Source organism: Onthophagus taurus, chromosome 7, assembly GCF_036711975.1.
Source record: "Onthophagus taurus isolate NC chromosome 7, IU_Otau_3.0, whole genome shotgun sequence".
NCBI lineage: Eukaryota > Metazoa > Arthropoda > Insecta > Coleoptera > Scarabaeidae > Onthophagus > Onthophagus taurus.
The window spans coordinates 2,111,832-2,128,873 of NC_091972.1; the positions used below are offsets into that span (position 1 = coordinate 2,111,832).

At 35.0% G+C, this 17,042-nt stretch overlaps 1 protein-coding gene across 3 annotated transcripts in view; it reads right to left on the reverse strand.

The window, feature by feature from the left end:
* LOC111421286 (KH domain-containing, RNA-binding, signal transduction-associated protein 2-like) overlaps positions 1-17,042 on the reverse strand; it is a 249,709-nt gene that overhangs the window by 12,727 nt on the left and 219,940 nt on the right. For all 3 annotated transcript variants that reach the window (XM_071197442.1, XM_071197441.1, XM_071197439.1), the window contains one exon: positions 15,619-15,835. In XM_071197442.1, coding sequence (XP_071053543.1) covers positions 15,619-15,835 — 217 coding nt within the window. The remainder of the gene's footprint in view (positions 1-15,618; positions 15,836-17,042) is intronic.

Sequence of the window (17,042 nt, forward strand, 5' to 3'; positions counted from 1 at the left end):
TACATTACACCTACTTTCTTAGGCAAGCCACACTTTGGCATTGAAACGATACCCCAGAGCAACTCAAGCTCGGGCAAAACGCTGACCATCTACACTGATGGATCAAAGAAAGCTGGAGGTTCCGGAGCGGGAATCTTCTCGCACGATCTCCAGCTGCACCTTTCCACTTCGTTAGGATCATATTGCACGACTGCTCAAGCCGAATTAATTGCTATAAACATAGCAGTCGATGCGATTATCGACTCCAAAAAAGTCGGCAGAAACGTTGTAATCTGTACTGATAGCAGACAGGCTATGCTGGCGGTTGGCAGGCATCATACTGCATCATCGTTGGTGAAGTCCTGTCGGCAATCACTCGAAGAGGCAAACGTATACAACAACGTCACGATAAAATGGCGAAAAGGACACATCGGAATTAAAGGACATGATGAAACGGGCGGCTAACAAGTCACCGATCTCCCCTGAACCGTTTGTACCACTAGCTGTTAATACAGCATCAAAACTGATAAACTCCATCTCCCACCGAGCTTTTTGCGATAGATGGGATGGGACAGCAGTAGGTGCCTTTGCTAAGAAAACTCAGCTCTACCCTGACCGGAAGACATCCACTCAGCTTCTGGGAAAATCGAAAAGTGACTTGAGGCTTCTCACCCACTTCCTGACCGGACACTGCAGGTTACGTAAGCACATGTTTTACATGAAGCTGGCGAATACACCCCTCTGTAGAGGGTGTGAAATGGAAGACGAGACGGTAAGTCATATTGTTTGTGACTGTCCAAACCTCGTGTACTTAAGGGAATCTATTTTCGGAGTACCATGGCTCCAAATTTCGGATATAAGGAACATACCTTTGCTGTTCTATATTAACGTTCATGAAAAGATTGGGCTGGTTTTCTGACCCTTGAATGAACAGTAAATTGTGGGGACGTACAAAGGGTCCGCTGGGGCCTAAATGCTGTGAGTAACTCACCCCACGTGAAACTACATACATACACGTCTAAAAACATAAAACTTCAAAAATATAATGAATACGTCTAGGATAATAACCTCTAATAATACACAGCAAACAGACCATAAAAACAGCTGGGCGTGGAAAATGGTATGACGTAGTTTGCGGGCCGGTTGTCACAACAATGGATGTAGCAGTCCTGTTAGATTCTACTGTCCTTGGAATCCACAGGTAGAATCTAACAGGACTGCTACATCCATAGTATTTTTGTAGTCCACTACGGGTTGGTTGCCCGCACTCTACGTCACACTATTTGCCACGCCTGGTAATTATCTGTGTTTTTAGAGGTTATATGATAGACATTAATACGTCTAAAAACATAAAACTTCAAAAATATAATGAATACGTCTAGGATATAACCTCTAATAATACACAGCAAACATAGACCATAACAACAGCTGGGCGTGGAAAATGGTATGACGTAGTTTGCGGGCAGGTTGTCACAACAATGGATGTAGCATTCCTGTTAGATTCTACTGTCCTTGGAATCCACAGGTAGAATCTAACAGGACTGCTACATCCATAGTATTTTTGTAGTCCACTACGGGTTGGTTGCCCGCACGCTACGTCACACTATTTGCCACGCCTGGTAACTATCTGTGTTTTTAGAGGTTATATGATAGACATTAATACGTCTAAAAACATAAAACTTCAAAAATATAACGAATACGTCTAGGATATAACCTCTAATAATACACAGCAAACATAGACCATAACAACAGCTGGGCGTGGAAAATGGTATGTCGTAGTTTGCGGGCAGGTTGTCACAACAATGGATGTAGCAGTCCTTATGCACTTGCATTATCCCACATAAAATGCAACATAGCTTAATAGTACAAGCATGGGGTAGTTTTGCAGAGGAAAAGTTTTGCTTGGAAAAAGGTGACGTCTTTATGATAACTCTGAGGTTCCGTCTTAAAAGACGCACGGTTAAACCCAAATGATTCTAGTTCTAAGTCTTGTATTAGTTTTAGTGATGATGCTAGTGTAAAACTAGAACTAACACTATACCTAGAACTAGAATCATTCGGATTTAGCCGTCTTTAGAGACGTGCGGCTAAATCCAAATGATTCTAGTTCTAGGTATAGTGTTAGTTCTACATAGTAATAGTGCTAGTGTAAAACTACAACTAACACTAGTCCTAGAACTAGAAACATTCGGATTTAGCCGCACGTCTCTCAAGACGGTTAAACCCGAATGATTCTAGTTCTAAGTCTTGTGTTAGTTTTAGTGATGATACTAGTGTAAAACTAGAACTAACACTATACCAAGAATTTATTTAGAGATTGGTTATTATTATTAGTCAAAGACATGAAGTTATATCAAATTGATCTTAGTATTAGTTTAATTTTTGTGATCAAACTAACAATTTGTTGGTTGTAAAATGTCATGAGATAAGAATGTTGGAAATTTTTTTCCTTATCTTTCGAGGGCTATAATTTGGAAGAGAAGGCGTTTTGAACAAAAGGTTATATGAAAGAGACCCCTTGATATAATTTTTTGCTGAAAAATCACCCCTTGATATCTTTCGCATCAATTTAGAAACACCTGTATGTTCTCAATCATGCATTGAAGAGCACAAAAAAAATTTTATAATACAGAAATTATTCTCAAGTCAATTAATTCAGAGATTGGTTATTATTAGTCAAAGAAATGAAGTTATATCAAATTGATTTCAGCATTATTTTATTTTTTGTGATCAAACTAATAATTTGTTAGTTGTAAAATGTCAAGAGATTTTTCCCTTAACTTTAGAGGGCTATAACTTAGAAGAGAAGGGGTTTTGAACAAAAACTTATATGAACCTTGATATAATTTTTGTTGAAAAATCACCCTTGATATCTTTCACATCAATTCAGAATCGCCTGTAGTATATTCTCAAGCATGCATTGAAGAGCACAAACCCGCTACTTTCTAGTCTAGGTCTAGTGTTAGTTCTAGTTTTAGTGCAATAAAAATATGCAACATAGTTATATCTTATGCTAACTAGCGCTACCTACCACTGTCACTAGAACTAACATAAGATCAAGAAGTAGAAACATTCAGGTTTAGCTGTCTTATTCTTGGTTTAGTGTTAGTTCGAGTCCTAGTGTTAGTCTAGTTTTATTTGTTATTCAGCGCTAGAATGATGTAAGAGTCATAAAAACTACATTTTTAGATAGTTTAGAACTTCCATGCAAAGTGGAGTTTTTTTAGGGGATGACCACCTCTATATTTTTAAATAGCAACCCCTGTCGAGTTTTAGCTTATTTTAAAGGTTATGAAAAAAGTGCAAGGTATGACTAATAGTAAATGTTGTTTTTAATATTAAGTAGGTTAGGAGTAATAAGGTTATTTAATAAGGTTAGTACAACAAACATAACAAGGTTTGTTGTGCTACGTTAGCAATAAGTCTAGTATAAGTATAGTGTAATTAATTGTAAGAGATATAGTTGAAAGAAGTCAAATAGAAGTTAAGATATATAGACCGTATACAGTTTTTAATTATTAATTGGTCACTTTTACCAATTTTCCCAACATCCTAAAGAAGAACCTTATTAAGTTATTACAAAAGAAATACAACCCCATAAACAAAACCCGATATCTTAATTCTTTCAAGAATTATGAGGGTTTGACTACCAAATGGGAAAATAAAATGTTTTAACAATAATGAATAATCGACCTTCTTTGATCTCGCAATAACCCAAACGCTTATAAATGGAATTTTGAACCATAAGGAGCCTATCTCTAGTGATATTGGTGGTTTCTTCAAGTATGCGATTTTCCATTTATTGATTCTGGTTTTGTTGCATACACTCTACTTTTCAGAAAACTCCAAAAGAAAAAATCGAGTGGTGTTAGATCAGGAGATCGTGGTGGTCACTCAATTTTAACTCTTCTACCAATCCAACGATTTGGAAAAGTGCGGCTTAAAAAGTCTTGGACTGCGCGATTAAACTGTCTCACCATCTTCTTGGAATCACTTATTGTCAATACCATTATCGAATACGGAACACTTGGAACTACTTGATTTTCTAACAGTTGCAGATATCTGTCTCCGTTCAATTTTCCATTAATAAAAAATGGACCAATTACATTCTCTCCCATAATACCAGCCCATACATTAATTTTTTGCGGTCTCTGAGTATAATCTTCTCTTATTAAACGTGGATTTTCGTCACTCCAATAAAGACAATTGTGCCATCAGAGAAAACAACATTCAAAAGAAAATTTTTGTTAACATCACATTTTTCACGTACTATTTCACAGAATTCCAACCTTCTTCCAATTCGTTCAATTCATGAACTAGGTAAAACTTACAGGGGAAATAGTTATTTCTTTTCAAAATTCTGTGTGTACCAATTTCATGTATTTGAGACCCTTTTAATTTCATCGTTCGACATTTCTTCGTATTTTTCTGGAATTGTTGTAGATTTCGGTCTACCAGTTATCGGAAGTTCTTTTACAGTTCCCTCTTTTTGAAATCTTCGAATAGTTCTTTCGACAGTTAATTTAGAAATCGGTCAAATCTTCATTGTAAGATCTTGTTCTATCCCCAAAGCCATGAATCATTAAAAGAGTGATTCTTTCTTTTTCGGTCAGTTTTTGCGCCATTTTTCGAGTTAATAAAAGTAAAATTTAGAAAACAAGTTTGTTGAAAGCAGTCGAAAGAAAAGCTCATAATTCTTAAAAGAATTAAGGTATTGGGTTTTGGTTTATGGGGTTGTATTTCTTTTTTCATTACAAATTACTATTTAAAAATGTAGGGGTGGGTCGTTCCTTAATAAAACTCCACATTGCATGGAAGTTCTAAACTATCTAAGAATGTAGTTTTTATTACTCTTTAGTGATCCCCAAGTTTAAAATTATTTTCGTTACTCGTTCAAAACTTATAGCTCAGTCCCGGGAGTTTTGGGAAGTCCTGTATATTTTTATTAAGCTATAATATCCAGGTTTTACTGTAACCTCATATTATATTGACATGTTACATGTTATGTGGGACAAAGTAAGTAAATTTCCTTCCATCTCATATCTTAAAATATTAAAATGATAACTAAATCAAAACAAAACATTATCTATAATTTAAACCTTTTTAAAACAAGCGAGTTAAAGAAATTTTCTCCACAAAGACTGAAGTAAACGAGCAATTAGTATCCGCGATTTTTCATCAACTTTCCCCCCTTTTAACGTAACTTCCCAACTTTCGCGCCACAACGTAACTCGCGGCGACGAGCAAAACGACATCTCATTTGTACAATCTCGTTTTTACGTCGGCGGCGTGTTAATAGGAGGGTAAATCCTTTCGGGGGCCCTCCACTTCCGCGTAACGATCGCAATAAACCGTTGAAAGGTGGTTGCGTTCGTCCCTTATTTTTTTCTTGAACCGCTTTAATCCCTTCACGACGGCGACCGCGTTCCATTACAGATGATGTTACGCCCGAGGATAAAACTGACACTTTTACGGCGAACCATTCGGTGCGTCGAAAGACGCGTGCCCATCAATCTCCCTTAAAAAAGACTTTACCTCATCCACAGGTTTTTCCCCCCAATTTACAAGACTTAAAATTACGACGGTAATAAAACAATTTGAAAGTTTTAGAACCGTGTATCTGTTGCTGTAAAATGGGATGTGAAAGGTTGTAATTTTTTTTGGTTCACTTTTATGGTCTCAAATTCTTTAGAGGAATGTGACTGGCAACGTATAATCTCGTCGGAATAGATCGTTTTCGACGTGGGCAAGATGAAGAGCTGACGGCGTAAGGGCGATAATGAACCCAAGCGTTGAATTCCTTAAATTTCCCAGACGCTGTTTCTGGAATGTGGTATAGTATGCCGTACAACGTTTTTTTTTTCCTCCGATGTTTATTATGTAGGGGAAAGGCTGAGTGTATTGCATTGTTTCGGTTATTCGGTATTTCTTTGTTAGTTATGTAAAAATAACGTGGAATCGTAATATAATATATTGAAGTGAAAGTAACCTCATTGATTTCATATTATCAAAGCTATTATATTGAGGAAATTACTGTGTTGTGGTTTCTACGTGATTTTGAAAGATCAATTAGTTACTGGTATAACTAAGAACTAGTTGAGTAAGTTTGGTGAAGATGGTACATCAAAGATATCGATTGCTTATTAAATTAATTTGTATTTGATTAAAGCTGAAGTACTCATATTTTAATAAAATTCGTTTTGATTTATTGTCGTTTTATACCCGGCGCCTCCACCAATACTGAATCTGTTAAATTTTTGAAATACCATTTCGTCGGTATACAAGAGAATGTGACCAAGTCCAAAATTTTAGATTTTTAGGTTTCAATGCTCATGTACCGGAAATTCAATATTATTTTTCTGGAAAAAATGAACAAGTCTAAAAATGCCATAATAATGCTTATAATTTCAAATTCCATAATGACCAAGTCCATTTTGTAAAAACCTGTACAGGAGAAAATGACTTAGGGCCGGTTGTACCACCTCCCGATAAACTATCTACCGGATAATTACCATGGATACAGCGGTTTTAAGCGCTGTCAATGGCTAAGTGCGCCAATTTATCTATCGGATAAATTTATCGGGAATTGGTACAATATACCGATAAATCTGTCTGATAACTATCCGGTCGATAAACTTATCGGGAGGATAAAGATATTCGCTGTTGTTCAAACTGTTTTTGTCGGAAGGATTGCTATCGCCTAAATAAGACTCGGTTGGTAGTACTTTTTTCCCATATCTAGTCATTTGTGCCGTAGATTGGTAACGCTAACGTCTTTCTTTGAAATTTGAACTGATTTTGACAATAATAACAATTGTATAAATTGTGCAATTAGCATTTTAATAAATATCGAAAAATATTTAATTTGTACGATACTAGTACCAGCAGCGAGTCCGAAAACGAATTTTTAGTTAATGTTTTTAGGTAAAAGAAAAAGAAATTAAAGAACGACATAACCACATGGCGCAGTGAGATGAAACGGATTTTTTTAGACGGTTGCGGTTAACCAAAAAAAGTTAAGAAAGAAAGAATTAAAAAGAATTAATAGTTTAGATTAAACATGCATTTCTCATAAACAGAGTTAAACACATATACAGGGTGCCCATTATGTATGGAATATAGTATATATCTCGGTAAATGTTGACTTTATAAGAATACAAAAAGAAAGTTGCTTAATATTTTATTTGCCATAATAAGACTGCATTCAATTGTTTTTAAGTCAGAAAACAAATGAGTAACGACTAACACTTGAATTTTTTTAAATGGCAATGTACCCTTTCGTTGGGTTCATTTGATAGAGATTACTTTTCTCTTTACGATGACGTAAAATTTTTGTACCCTTACATCAGAAAATTTTTGAAACAGATGTAAAAATTGTTTATTAATAGAAATTAATCAATAACATTAATCTAGATATCCGAGATCGCCAAATACCTCGAATTATTACAGTAAATTAAATGTACATACAAAATAAAACAAATAAACGACAAATTAGTGTAGATCTCTAATAATTCGAGTTACTTCGAGGTATTTGACGATCTTGGATATCTGGATTAATGTTATTAGTTAAATTTTCTTAATAAACAATTTTTACATTTTTTCAAAAATTTTCTGATATAAGGCTACTAAAATTTTACGTCATCGTAAAGAGAAAAAAGATCTCTATCAAATGAGCCTAACGAAAAGGTACATTGCCATTTAAAAAAATTCTAATGTTATTCATTACTCATTTGTTTTCTGAAATAAAAACAATTGAATGCTGTTTTATTATGGCAAATCAAATATTAAACAACTTTTGTATAAAATGTTTTTTTATAAAGTTGATACCTACCAAGATATATGCTATATTCCATACATAATGGGCACCCTGTATTATAAAATTGGTAAAATAATTAACCTAAACAATCACTGTCAAATTGTGATGGTGTTCCATCGCAGCTTAGTTTTATCAAATTTCTAGTTCTTTCATCTAACGGGTTTAACTTTTCTTCACATGGACCTCCACCAGTACCTATCACATCAGTGCGGTATTTGGCAATGGCTTGACATCTTTTTTTAATGTTTCGTATTTACTGCGAAGCTGTTCCCATGTACGGTTTGTCGTGCCGGTTGAATTAAAAGTTTGACAATTCTTTTGCTATGCCGGTTTCTAAAATACAAGATATGCTCTCTTGTGCATATCTTGATGCTCTTTCCAAGTGCATCCGTTTTTTTATTTTCTATAATATTAGCTAGAATTTCTACAATTTCAATTAATCGCCAACGATATTTTATGTACACATTTAAATAAATCAGTTTATGCATTAACTAGCTGTATTTCAGTTACCTTTGATAATTGAGCACATGTTTTTAGGAACATTTCTGTTTAAAATGAACAAATCTATAACATATTAACGTATGTACCATTCCTCATGAAACACATGTATATTAGGCAATTAAATATAATTGCCTAATATACACCTAATTGTGTATAATTAGCAGTACGTTTATTTTTTTCCTTCCAGAACAACAAACTAACCAAACTTTTTCACGACAGACAACGTTTGTCAATATTGTTATATAAAAACCTTGGTAACCATACATATCTGGCGGATAACCGCCTTATCGGCACCTCTGAATACCCGATAAGTTATCCTGTCAATAATCTCCCCGATAAAAATAACCGTACATTGTAATACAGTACAAACTAACTTATCGGCCAGACAGCGCTGTCGGGAAGTTTATCGGTATATTGTACAACCGGCCCTAAGGCCCACTTTTACCACCTCCTGATAAATTTATCCGATAGATAAATCCAGTTCTTAGCTAATGAGAGCGCTTAAAACCGTGGTAACCATGGCAACTATCCTCTAGATAGTTTATCAGGAGGATGGTAAAAGTGGGCCTTAGTCATGTTTTCTTGTTAATATTTTTATCTCTAGGATTTGACTTAAATTAAGATAGCCATGCATTATGCTTAACGAAAAAAAAAAACGAGAGAAAAGATACAGAAATATGATGTGACAGACAGGGAAAAGAGAGTGACGTTTGAAGTTTAAACAGTTTATCATAACAATTATTATTACTTAAATCAAAATAAAATTGTGTTCTATGTTATTAGACTTAATATTTGGTAACTATCTACACGTATTACAATAATTTTGTTTTTCGGATATTTAGTTTTAAAAAATAATAAGCTAATGCAATAATACCTTATTTTAGTGGCAAAATGAGTTGTTCGAAAAATTATTATAACAACGCACAAGAAATTATTAATGATCTTAGGGATGTTTCGGTAGAATTTGCTACTAATTCTAGTAATACAAGCTTTACGACTTTAATAATAAATGAACCACTACTATCCGTGCAAAAAGTCAAGGCCCCTCACTTTAGAGATCGATATCTTCGCAACCGCTCGATAAAAAAAATTGCGACAAAGTTTGTTATAATCACTCAACATTTCTACGTAACATATGTTAATTTGAAAATTTTCGGATCTACGATTTTCCTTTTATCGCGAATTAAATGAAAAAAGTACACGACTTTTTACGGTACCGGCAACTTTGTTAACTTTGCAATTTTTTTTCTCGAAAACTATCGTACGAAAAAATTTGAATTTTGAACAGGTGGTAGCCTGGTGTGTTCTTAATGAGTGGCATATTTTATTTTTTCGATATTCCATACATTTTCGCGGAAAATCGCGGTTTAGTAAGACGCCGTTATGTCGAAAACGGCTAGAGTTCCCTAATTTTTTAAGAGCGATTTAATGGAATGATAAATTAAAGAGAAACAGATATAAGCTCTGCGGGGTGACGGGGTTTCCGTCCAATCGGAACAGATGGTGCGTCCCAGACAGGACGTCGCGCCTCATTTCTTTATGTAGGTAAGATAAAGGCGCGACGTACTGTCTGGGACAAACCATCTGTTCCGATTGGACGGAACCCTTCTCTCCCCGCATAGCTTATTTCTGTTTCTCTTTAATTTGTAATTCCATTAAATCGCTCTTAAAATATTAGGGAGTCCTCATTTTGAAAATCTCATAACGGAATCCGACAACCGACATTATTTGACATATTTTGGTAAAAACCGCGTTAAAATCCGCCAGGTGGTTTTTATCCTACTAATCCGCGATTTTCCGCGAAACTATATGGAATATCGAAAAAATAAAATATACCCCACATTAAGAACACATCGGTTTACCACCAATTCAAATTTGAATTTTTTTCGTCAAATAGTTTTGGAGAAAAAAAATCGCAAAATAGACAAGGTTGCTGGCACTTTCAAAAATCGGGTACTTTTTTCGTTTAACTCGTGATAAAAGAAAAATCGCGGACCCGAAAATTTCCAAATTAACATGTGATACGCAGAAATGTTCACTGATTACAATAAACTTTACCGCAATTTTTTCCATTGAGCGGTTGCGAAGATATCGATCTCTAAAGTGAGGGGCCTTGACTTTTTGCACGGATAGTAGTAAATCCTACGCAAGTTATAGAAAAACGCAGATGGGTAATAAAAAATCCTCAAGAAACAAAACGTGAGAAAAACAAGTTATTAAAAAAATCGTGTTTAGCGTATATTAATACTAAAGGCAAACAAATGTCTGCAAAGTCCCCTAGAAATGTAAATTGTGACAATTGCCGCTACAAATGTACAGAAGTATTTCTACAAAAGTACAGAAACTTTTGTATCAGTAAGTTTTGACTTACAGAGTGTCCTGCAAATTCCATGCTCCGATGTATCACCTCTTTACTACATTTAGCAATTTATGAAGCAGCTCCACCAAATAAGGGATATTGTTACCTTTGGTCCGAAGTTGATGGCCAACGAGGAAGTTGTGAAATAGGTACAGCTTTATTGAAGTGGTTTAAAACTTTACCTGATATTGTCAAAGAAGTGTCACTCTTTAGCGACACATGTGGCGGCCAAAACCGAAATAAATACATTGCGGCTCTTTTGTTGTTTGTAGTCAACCAGTTACCTATAGAGATTATTACTCACAACTTTTTAGAAAAAGGTCACTCGCACATGGAGGCCGATTCGATGCATTGAAAGTGCAAAAAAATACATTCCTGTATTTTGTCTTAATGATTGGAAGACAATTATGACACTAGCAAGATCCAAGAGAGGCAAAAATAAAACTTCTGGTGCCTACATTGTAGAGCAAATGACTTACCGTGACATTATTGACTTGAAAGCACTCAATACATCTATACTACAAAATACAATTATTCGGCACGAAAAAGAGAAAAAAAAGTTTATAATGTTCCGATATAACTATGATGAAGAGTATAAAATGTTTAACATTAAAGGCAAAGCAAAAGGTAGGCCCAGTAATAATATTCCAAAAGAAACTAAGCTAAAGAAATGTTATACTGAACCCTTGCCTATATCGATAAAGAAGAAAAACGATTTAATTCAACTTTGCCGTAAGGGGGTAATTCCGATCGAATACCATGGTTGGTACTTTGACATACCGAGTGACAATTCCTTGAAAGACAAGTGTCCAGAACCCTCACACAATGAATATAGTGATGAAGACATATGAAGTTGAAACTAGTTACTACTATTTGTGTAATTATAGTCTTTTTTAAGTTTAAATACATATTCTAGAATCTGCATTGTTCATAGAAACCATTACAAACCTATGCAGTTGAAATGAGTTACTGGTTTAGTATTTGCTTAAATTAATTATAGACTTTTTAAATTTAAAATACATATCGTCGCCGGGCGTGCAATACCTCCAATGTGACATACCTTCCTAAATCTAGGTTTTGACACTAAAAGACGCATTGGAGATTGCCGCATCTTCTGGCGATATCTCTAATGTTCCGCAGTCCACTAACATGGTATTCAAAACAACTTTTTCAATCGCCAATGTGACGCATGCCCAAATACTATGACAGAAATATACCCAATGTGCAATTACGCAACATTGGTGTTATTTACCAGGCGTTCAATATCTCCGATGTGCGTTCTTTAGTACATTGGATTTATATTTTCGCAAGACTGAATGCACATCGGTTGCATTTCCTAACCTCTAAATTCAATTCTACAGCGGTTAAACAGTTTATTTACAACGTTTATTTGCCAATTTCCTTAAAATTCGAATGCTAAATTAGTGCTTGAAGTGAATTTAGAATCGAAGAAGCCGTTATAAAGGTATGTATCATTTTTTATAATAAATAGTTTATTTTTGTGTTATAAGACGATTTGTGAAAATATAGACCCATTAGCAGAAGTAAACAAAAAGGGGTAAATACTTTTACTCTCAAGAATTCTCGCTGGTAGAACCATTTATTTCTTTTTAATCACTTCGACATTGTTTTGATACCAGTCAGATTTTAGAACAAATCAGAATAGTCACAGTATTTCATTTCACATTCCTTGAAATGATAAAGAAGGAGTGGTTTTTCATGCAGAGTATCCTGTGTATAAATATTTTTAGCCAAATTTTATGCTTGAATGTAGTATTTTATTTCCAGGAAAAATGTCTTCAAGGACACGAAAAATAATGAACCTGGTGCAGATGAATAACAGTGCCAAAAGGAACTGTTTATCTCGACCAGATCCACCAAAAATTGTTACTGGAAATTATGTAGTTAGCTCCGATGGGACGCTTGATACACTCTATCAATGACACAATCAATGATACACACATCAATGATGATATGTCGCAGAAAAGTGAAGATGCAGTTCCACAACCACAACCATTGGAATACACCAATCTGATAGAAGAAAAAAAGAAGACAATTCAACTAGAAACGTGTAATGACATTATTTACATAGAGGAGCCAGGTAATAATGATAGATACCTGCACACGAATGACACGGTCCTGGAAAAATCGAATGAGATAGAAACTGCAGATAGGCATTCAACTTTTGGTCTGGGTGAAAATCCAAGCATCGGACTTGAAGAACTCGAAGAATTACGAAGAAGTCCACATTTTGTGCTCATTCACGTTCCAGAGGAGATGGAGAACACTGATTTTGGATCTGTCGAAGATCCTTGTATCATAGAAAACAACGAAGAAACAGAGGATGAAGTCCGTGAAAAGTTCGAGAACGTCAAAGAGGCAGTAGAGGGCAAAGAAGAACAAAAACAATCGGAAGATTCTTATTCTGATTCTAGCGGAGGTACAGAGATGGGTAAAAAATATAAACAAATAAAAAATGCAGAAAACGATTCTGATTTTGAACCAGAAAGTAGTGATGAGGAAGGCGAAATCATTTTAAAGAAAAGGACACATTTGAAGCGAGGAGACAAGCTAGAAACAAAATTAAAAAGAGTTCGAGGTAAAGGTTATGAAGGTTACAGAAGAAATAAAGAAAAACATATAACACGTACTCCAAGGGAAGCTAGACATTTAAAGGCAAGATGCAATCACAACACAATAGAAATAGAAAAAATAACAAAAAAATCTTTTTTATGCGCTTCACTTACCGATGAAGACAGACAAGATATTTTTCGAAGACTATGGAAGCTAGATACTTGGAATGAAAAAAAACTATTTATCCGAAATCTCGTTGTCACCAGACCAATTCGCAGACGAAGAAAAGACATAAAAAATAAGGATGGTGATTTCAAGAAAAATGAAGGTCATGACTATTTTCTTACGAAGCGAAATGGGGAAAGACTCAAAGTTTGTCACAAGATATTTTTACATACTTTAAGTTTGGGTGAAGACTGCTTGAAGAGATGGCTAAAAGAAAGCAGGTCGGTCTCTGAGTCATCTACAGATGATACTATAAGTCACTTTGAAGTTCCGATGAATAATAAACAAAAAAGAAACTCGTCAAGGTTACAGCAACAGAAATTAAGCCGCACTGTTGTTGAGTGGCTTAGTTTGATACCAAAAGTACCGTCACACTATTGTAGAGCATCTTCATCTAGACATTATGTTGACAATGCTTTTGTTTCAAAACAAAATATGTATAAAATATACAAGACTTGGTGTACAGAAAATGAAAAAGAAGTAACGCACCTTAAATCATTTAAATGTATTTTGAGGGATGAAAAAATTTCTATCCACAAACCTCGCAAAGATCAATGTGATACTTGTGTTGGTTATAAATGTGGAAATGTTTCTGAAGTCGAATATAATCTTCACCGTGGAAAAGAAAAAGCTGGTAGAGAAGAAAAAGCTCTGAAGGCTAGTGCAAGTGATGAAAACTTTGTTGTCACCATAGACCTTCAGAGTGTTTTGACATGCCCAAAACTCCTAGCTTCAGTAAGCTACTATAAGCTGAAGCTACAACTACACAATTTTACCATTTATTCGTTAAACGACAAAAGGGTTGCGCTATATGTATGGCACGAAGCTAATGGCGGAGTTTCATCGAATGAATTCACGTCCTGTGTAATTGATTACTTGCTGTCCAAGCTGGAGGACCAGAACAAAATTAGATCATTTGTTCTGATTTCGGACGGATGCAACTATCAAAACCGCAATAAGGTCTTGGCAAGTGCTCTTAATGACTTTGCCGTTGAAAAAAAGTAACAATTCACCAGCTTTTCTTAGAAAAGGGACACATACCATGATGGAAGCTGATTCTGTCCATTCAGCATTAGAACATTACTTCCATCCTTCTATCAACTCGCCGACTGACTACGTGGCAAGAATGCGGCTGGCTCGACCAAATCTTCCATACGAGATAAAAGTTCTAGATCACACTTTCTTTAAAAAATATGAAATGCCTTCTAATTTTCCGTCCATTAGGCCAGGAAAGCGTGTGGGAGATCCCGTTGTAGTCGATGTTCGTCAAATAAAATATTTACCTGATGGTAAAGTTTTATACACCTTGGACTACTCTAAAAATTGGTAAGAATTACCTCATCGAAGATGTCCTCAAGAAACTGCTTCTTACACTATGCCGCTTTATAAAAGACAACTGCCAATATCTGACGACAAATACAACCACTTGCAAGACTTAAAGGGAGTTATAGAAAAAGATCATCATCCATTTTACGATGCATTGTCGCACGAACATAAAAAGAAGAAAATTAAAAACTAAAGTTTTTCTTTCAGTTGAATAATTAAGTTGATTTTCTTTTGAAGCGTTTTGATAAATTTCTATGCATAAATAAATAATATAATAATAAATAAATTTTTGAGTAGACAGGGCTTTTATTTGTTTTGCACAAATATATTATTTCTAAATCCTAAAATAGGTACAATGAAACCGTAAAGTGGTAAATACCAACAATGTGAATTTTAAAGTGTAGCAATACCCCCACTTGCATAAGCGAATTTTTGGAGAAAAAAGGTGTTCCGATTGTTTTTGTGTGATCTGTTACATTCAAAATGTATATAAATCAGCGTCAATACAATTTTTTATGATATTTTTCCGAATCTCCTTCAATTATATAGTTTTTTCGTTCTCCTGTAAAATTTGTAATTATTCACAATAATACCTCTATTGCACGCCCGGAGACGATATTCTAAAAACTATATTATTTATAAAAATCATTATAAACTAATCTCATGTAAAATAATTGATTTTATAATAAGAAGCAAAAATTAGAATACTAATAACTCAAAACCACTATCTGTGGACTTAGTCACTTTCTCTTGTATACCGACGATTTATTCCACAAACTTTTATAATAAACATTTGAATAATTGATAATTTAAAACATAGAAAAAGAAATAGTCTTACTTGGTTGTACCCCTCTAAGAGCAGGATGTTCTTCTTGAGGACTGTCAGGAGCTCCATCAGCCGTACCGGCACTAAGACGATCTTCGCCAAATTCCATTGCTGCACTTGATTCTCCACTCGCTTCGGGATCTCCCTTGGAGGCGCCTCCGTTGTTCCGTTGACTAGACAGCACCTGCATCTCCCACATTTGTTCCTGACGGATGTCGTCGTTGTAGTCCTGCGGAAAACCGAAATGGAACGAATGGATACGGTATTCAATTTGCAAGGGAATGGCATCGCCGACGGGATTATGGAAAAGGGATGGGGCGTCGCGGAATATTGATACTGAGCGTCGTGACGCCTCCGCACGGAGTAAATATGAGATGTACGGTGACGGGAAATTTGCGATTTTGTCGCGAGTTACGTCGCATGACATCGTTTCTGGTTGATTTCGTACAAGATTTTGTCTGTAATGGAATATTTTTTGTATCTGTGCAATTCATATCATAGAATTCTCAATTCCCTTATAACATATAATACATTTTTTTGGGAAAAACGAAAAAAGTAATGATACGCTATAACTTTGGGTTTTTATAAAAGTAATCAAACGTGATCACATAATTCTCATAATAAAATACCCATGGGGGTTAAGTGGTAATAAAATTTTTATAGTGTTTCTCTTCCGGTGGAAGAAATCCACTTAAAGAACCTTGGGGTTTCGATTTTGCGGGGTACGTCCATCAGTATAAAATGCTATACTCTGCATTACAGTGGCATAAAAAAAATTATTCGGACGTTTAAGCTTTCAAAGGGCTTAGAAATTTAATTACAATCGGATTTTTTGTGCACTTTAATATAAGGAACATTATTCATTCCCCGTCTCGTAAACATCCCTTGTATGCCCTTTTTTTAATATTCAACCGCTTCGACTCACATGACACGTGTTATATCATCTCAAAGAAATTTTCAAAAAGATATTTCCATCGATATTAATTAAAACGAATACAACTTTTTTATCTTTTTATAGAAAAGTACTCCATTTTTCCTGATCTTTTCCTGCTTACTTTACAATTCTGAGGAAATTGAAACGGAGGTAGTAAACATTTTATATCCTTGTTGATAGATGAAAACGAAAGACATGTTTTATATACTTCAAAGATCAAAGAAGTCCCATCTATTGTTATGGTAGATACAAAGCTAGATACGTTAAAGAGAATTTTCTACATTTTTTTTGTGGGAAATACCAATTAAAGTGACCAGCGTAATTAAAATTGCATTTTGCGGTACGAGTTTAGAAGTAGTGGCATCGATTTATCGCCACCAGTAGGGGAGTCTGCCGTCTTTCAAAGTAAATAGAGGTTGAGGAAAAGTCGGCGAAGTTTAATTAACCCCCTTCTCGGGGTACGTTCTTGAATGGTAACAAATTGGAAATCGGTCAGCAAAAT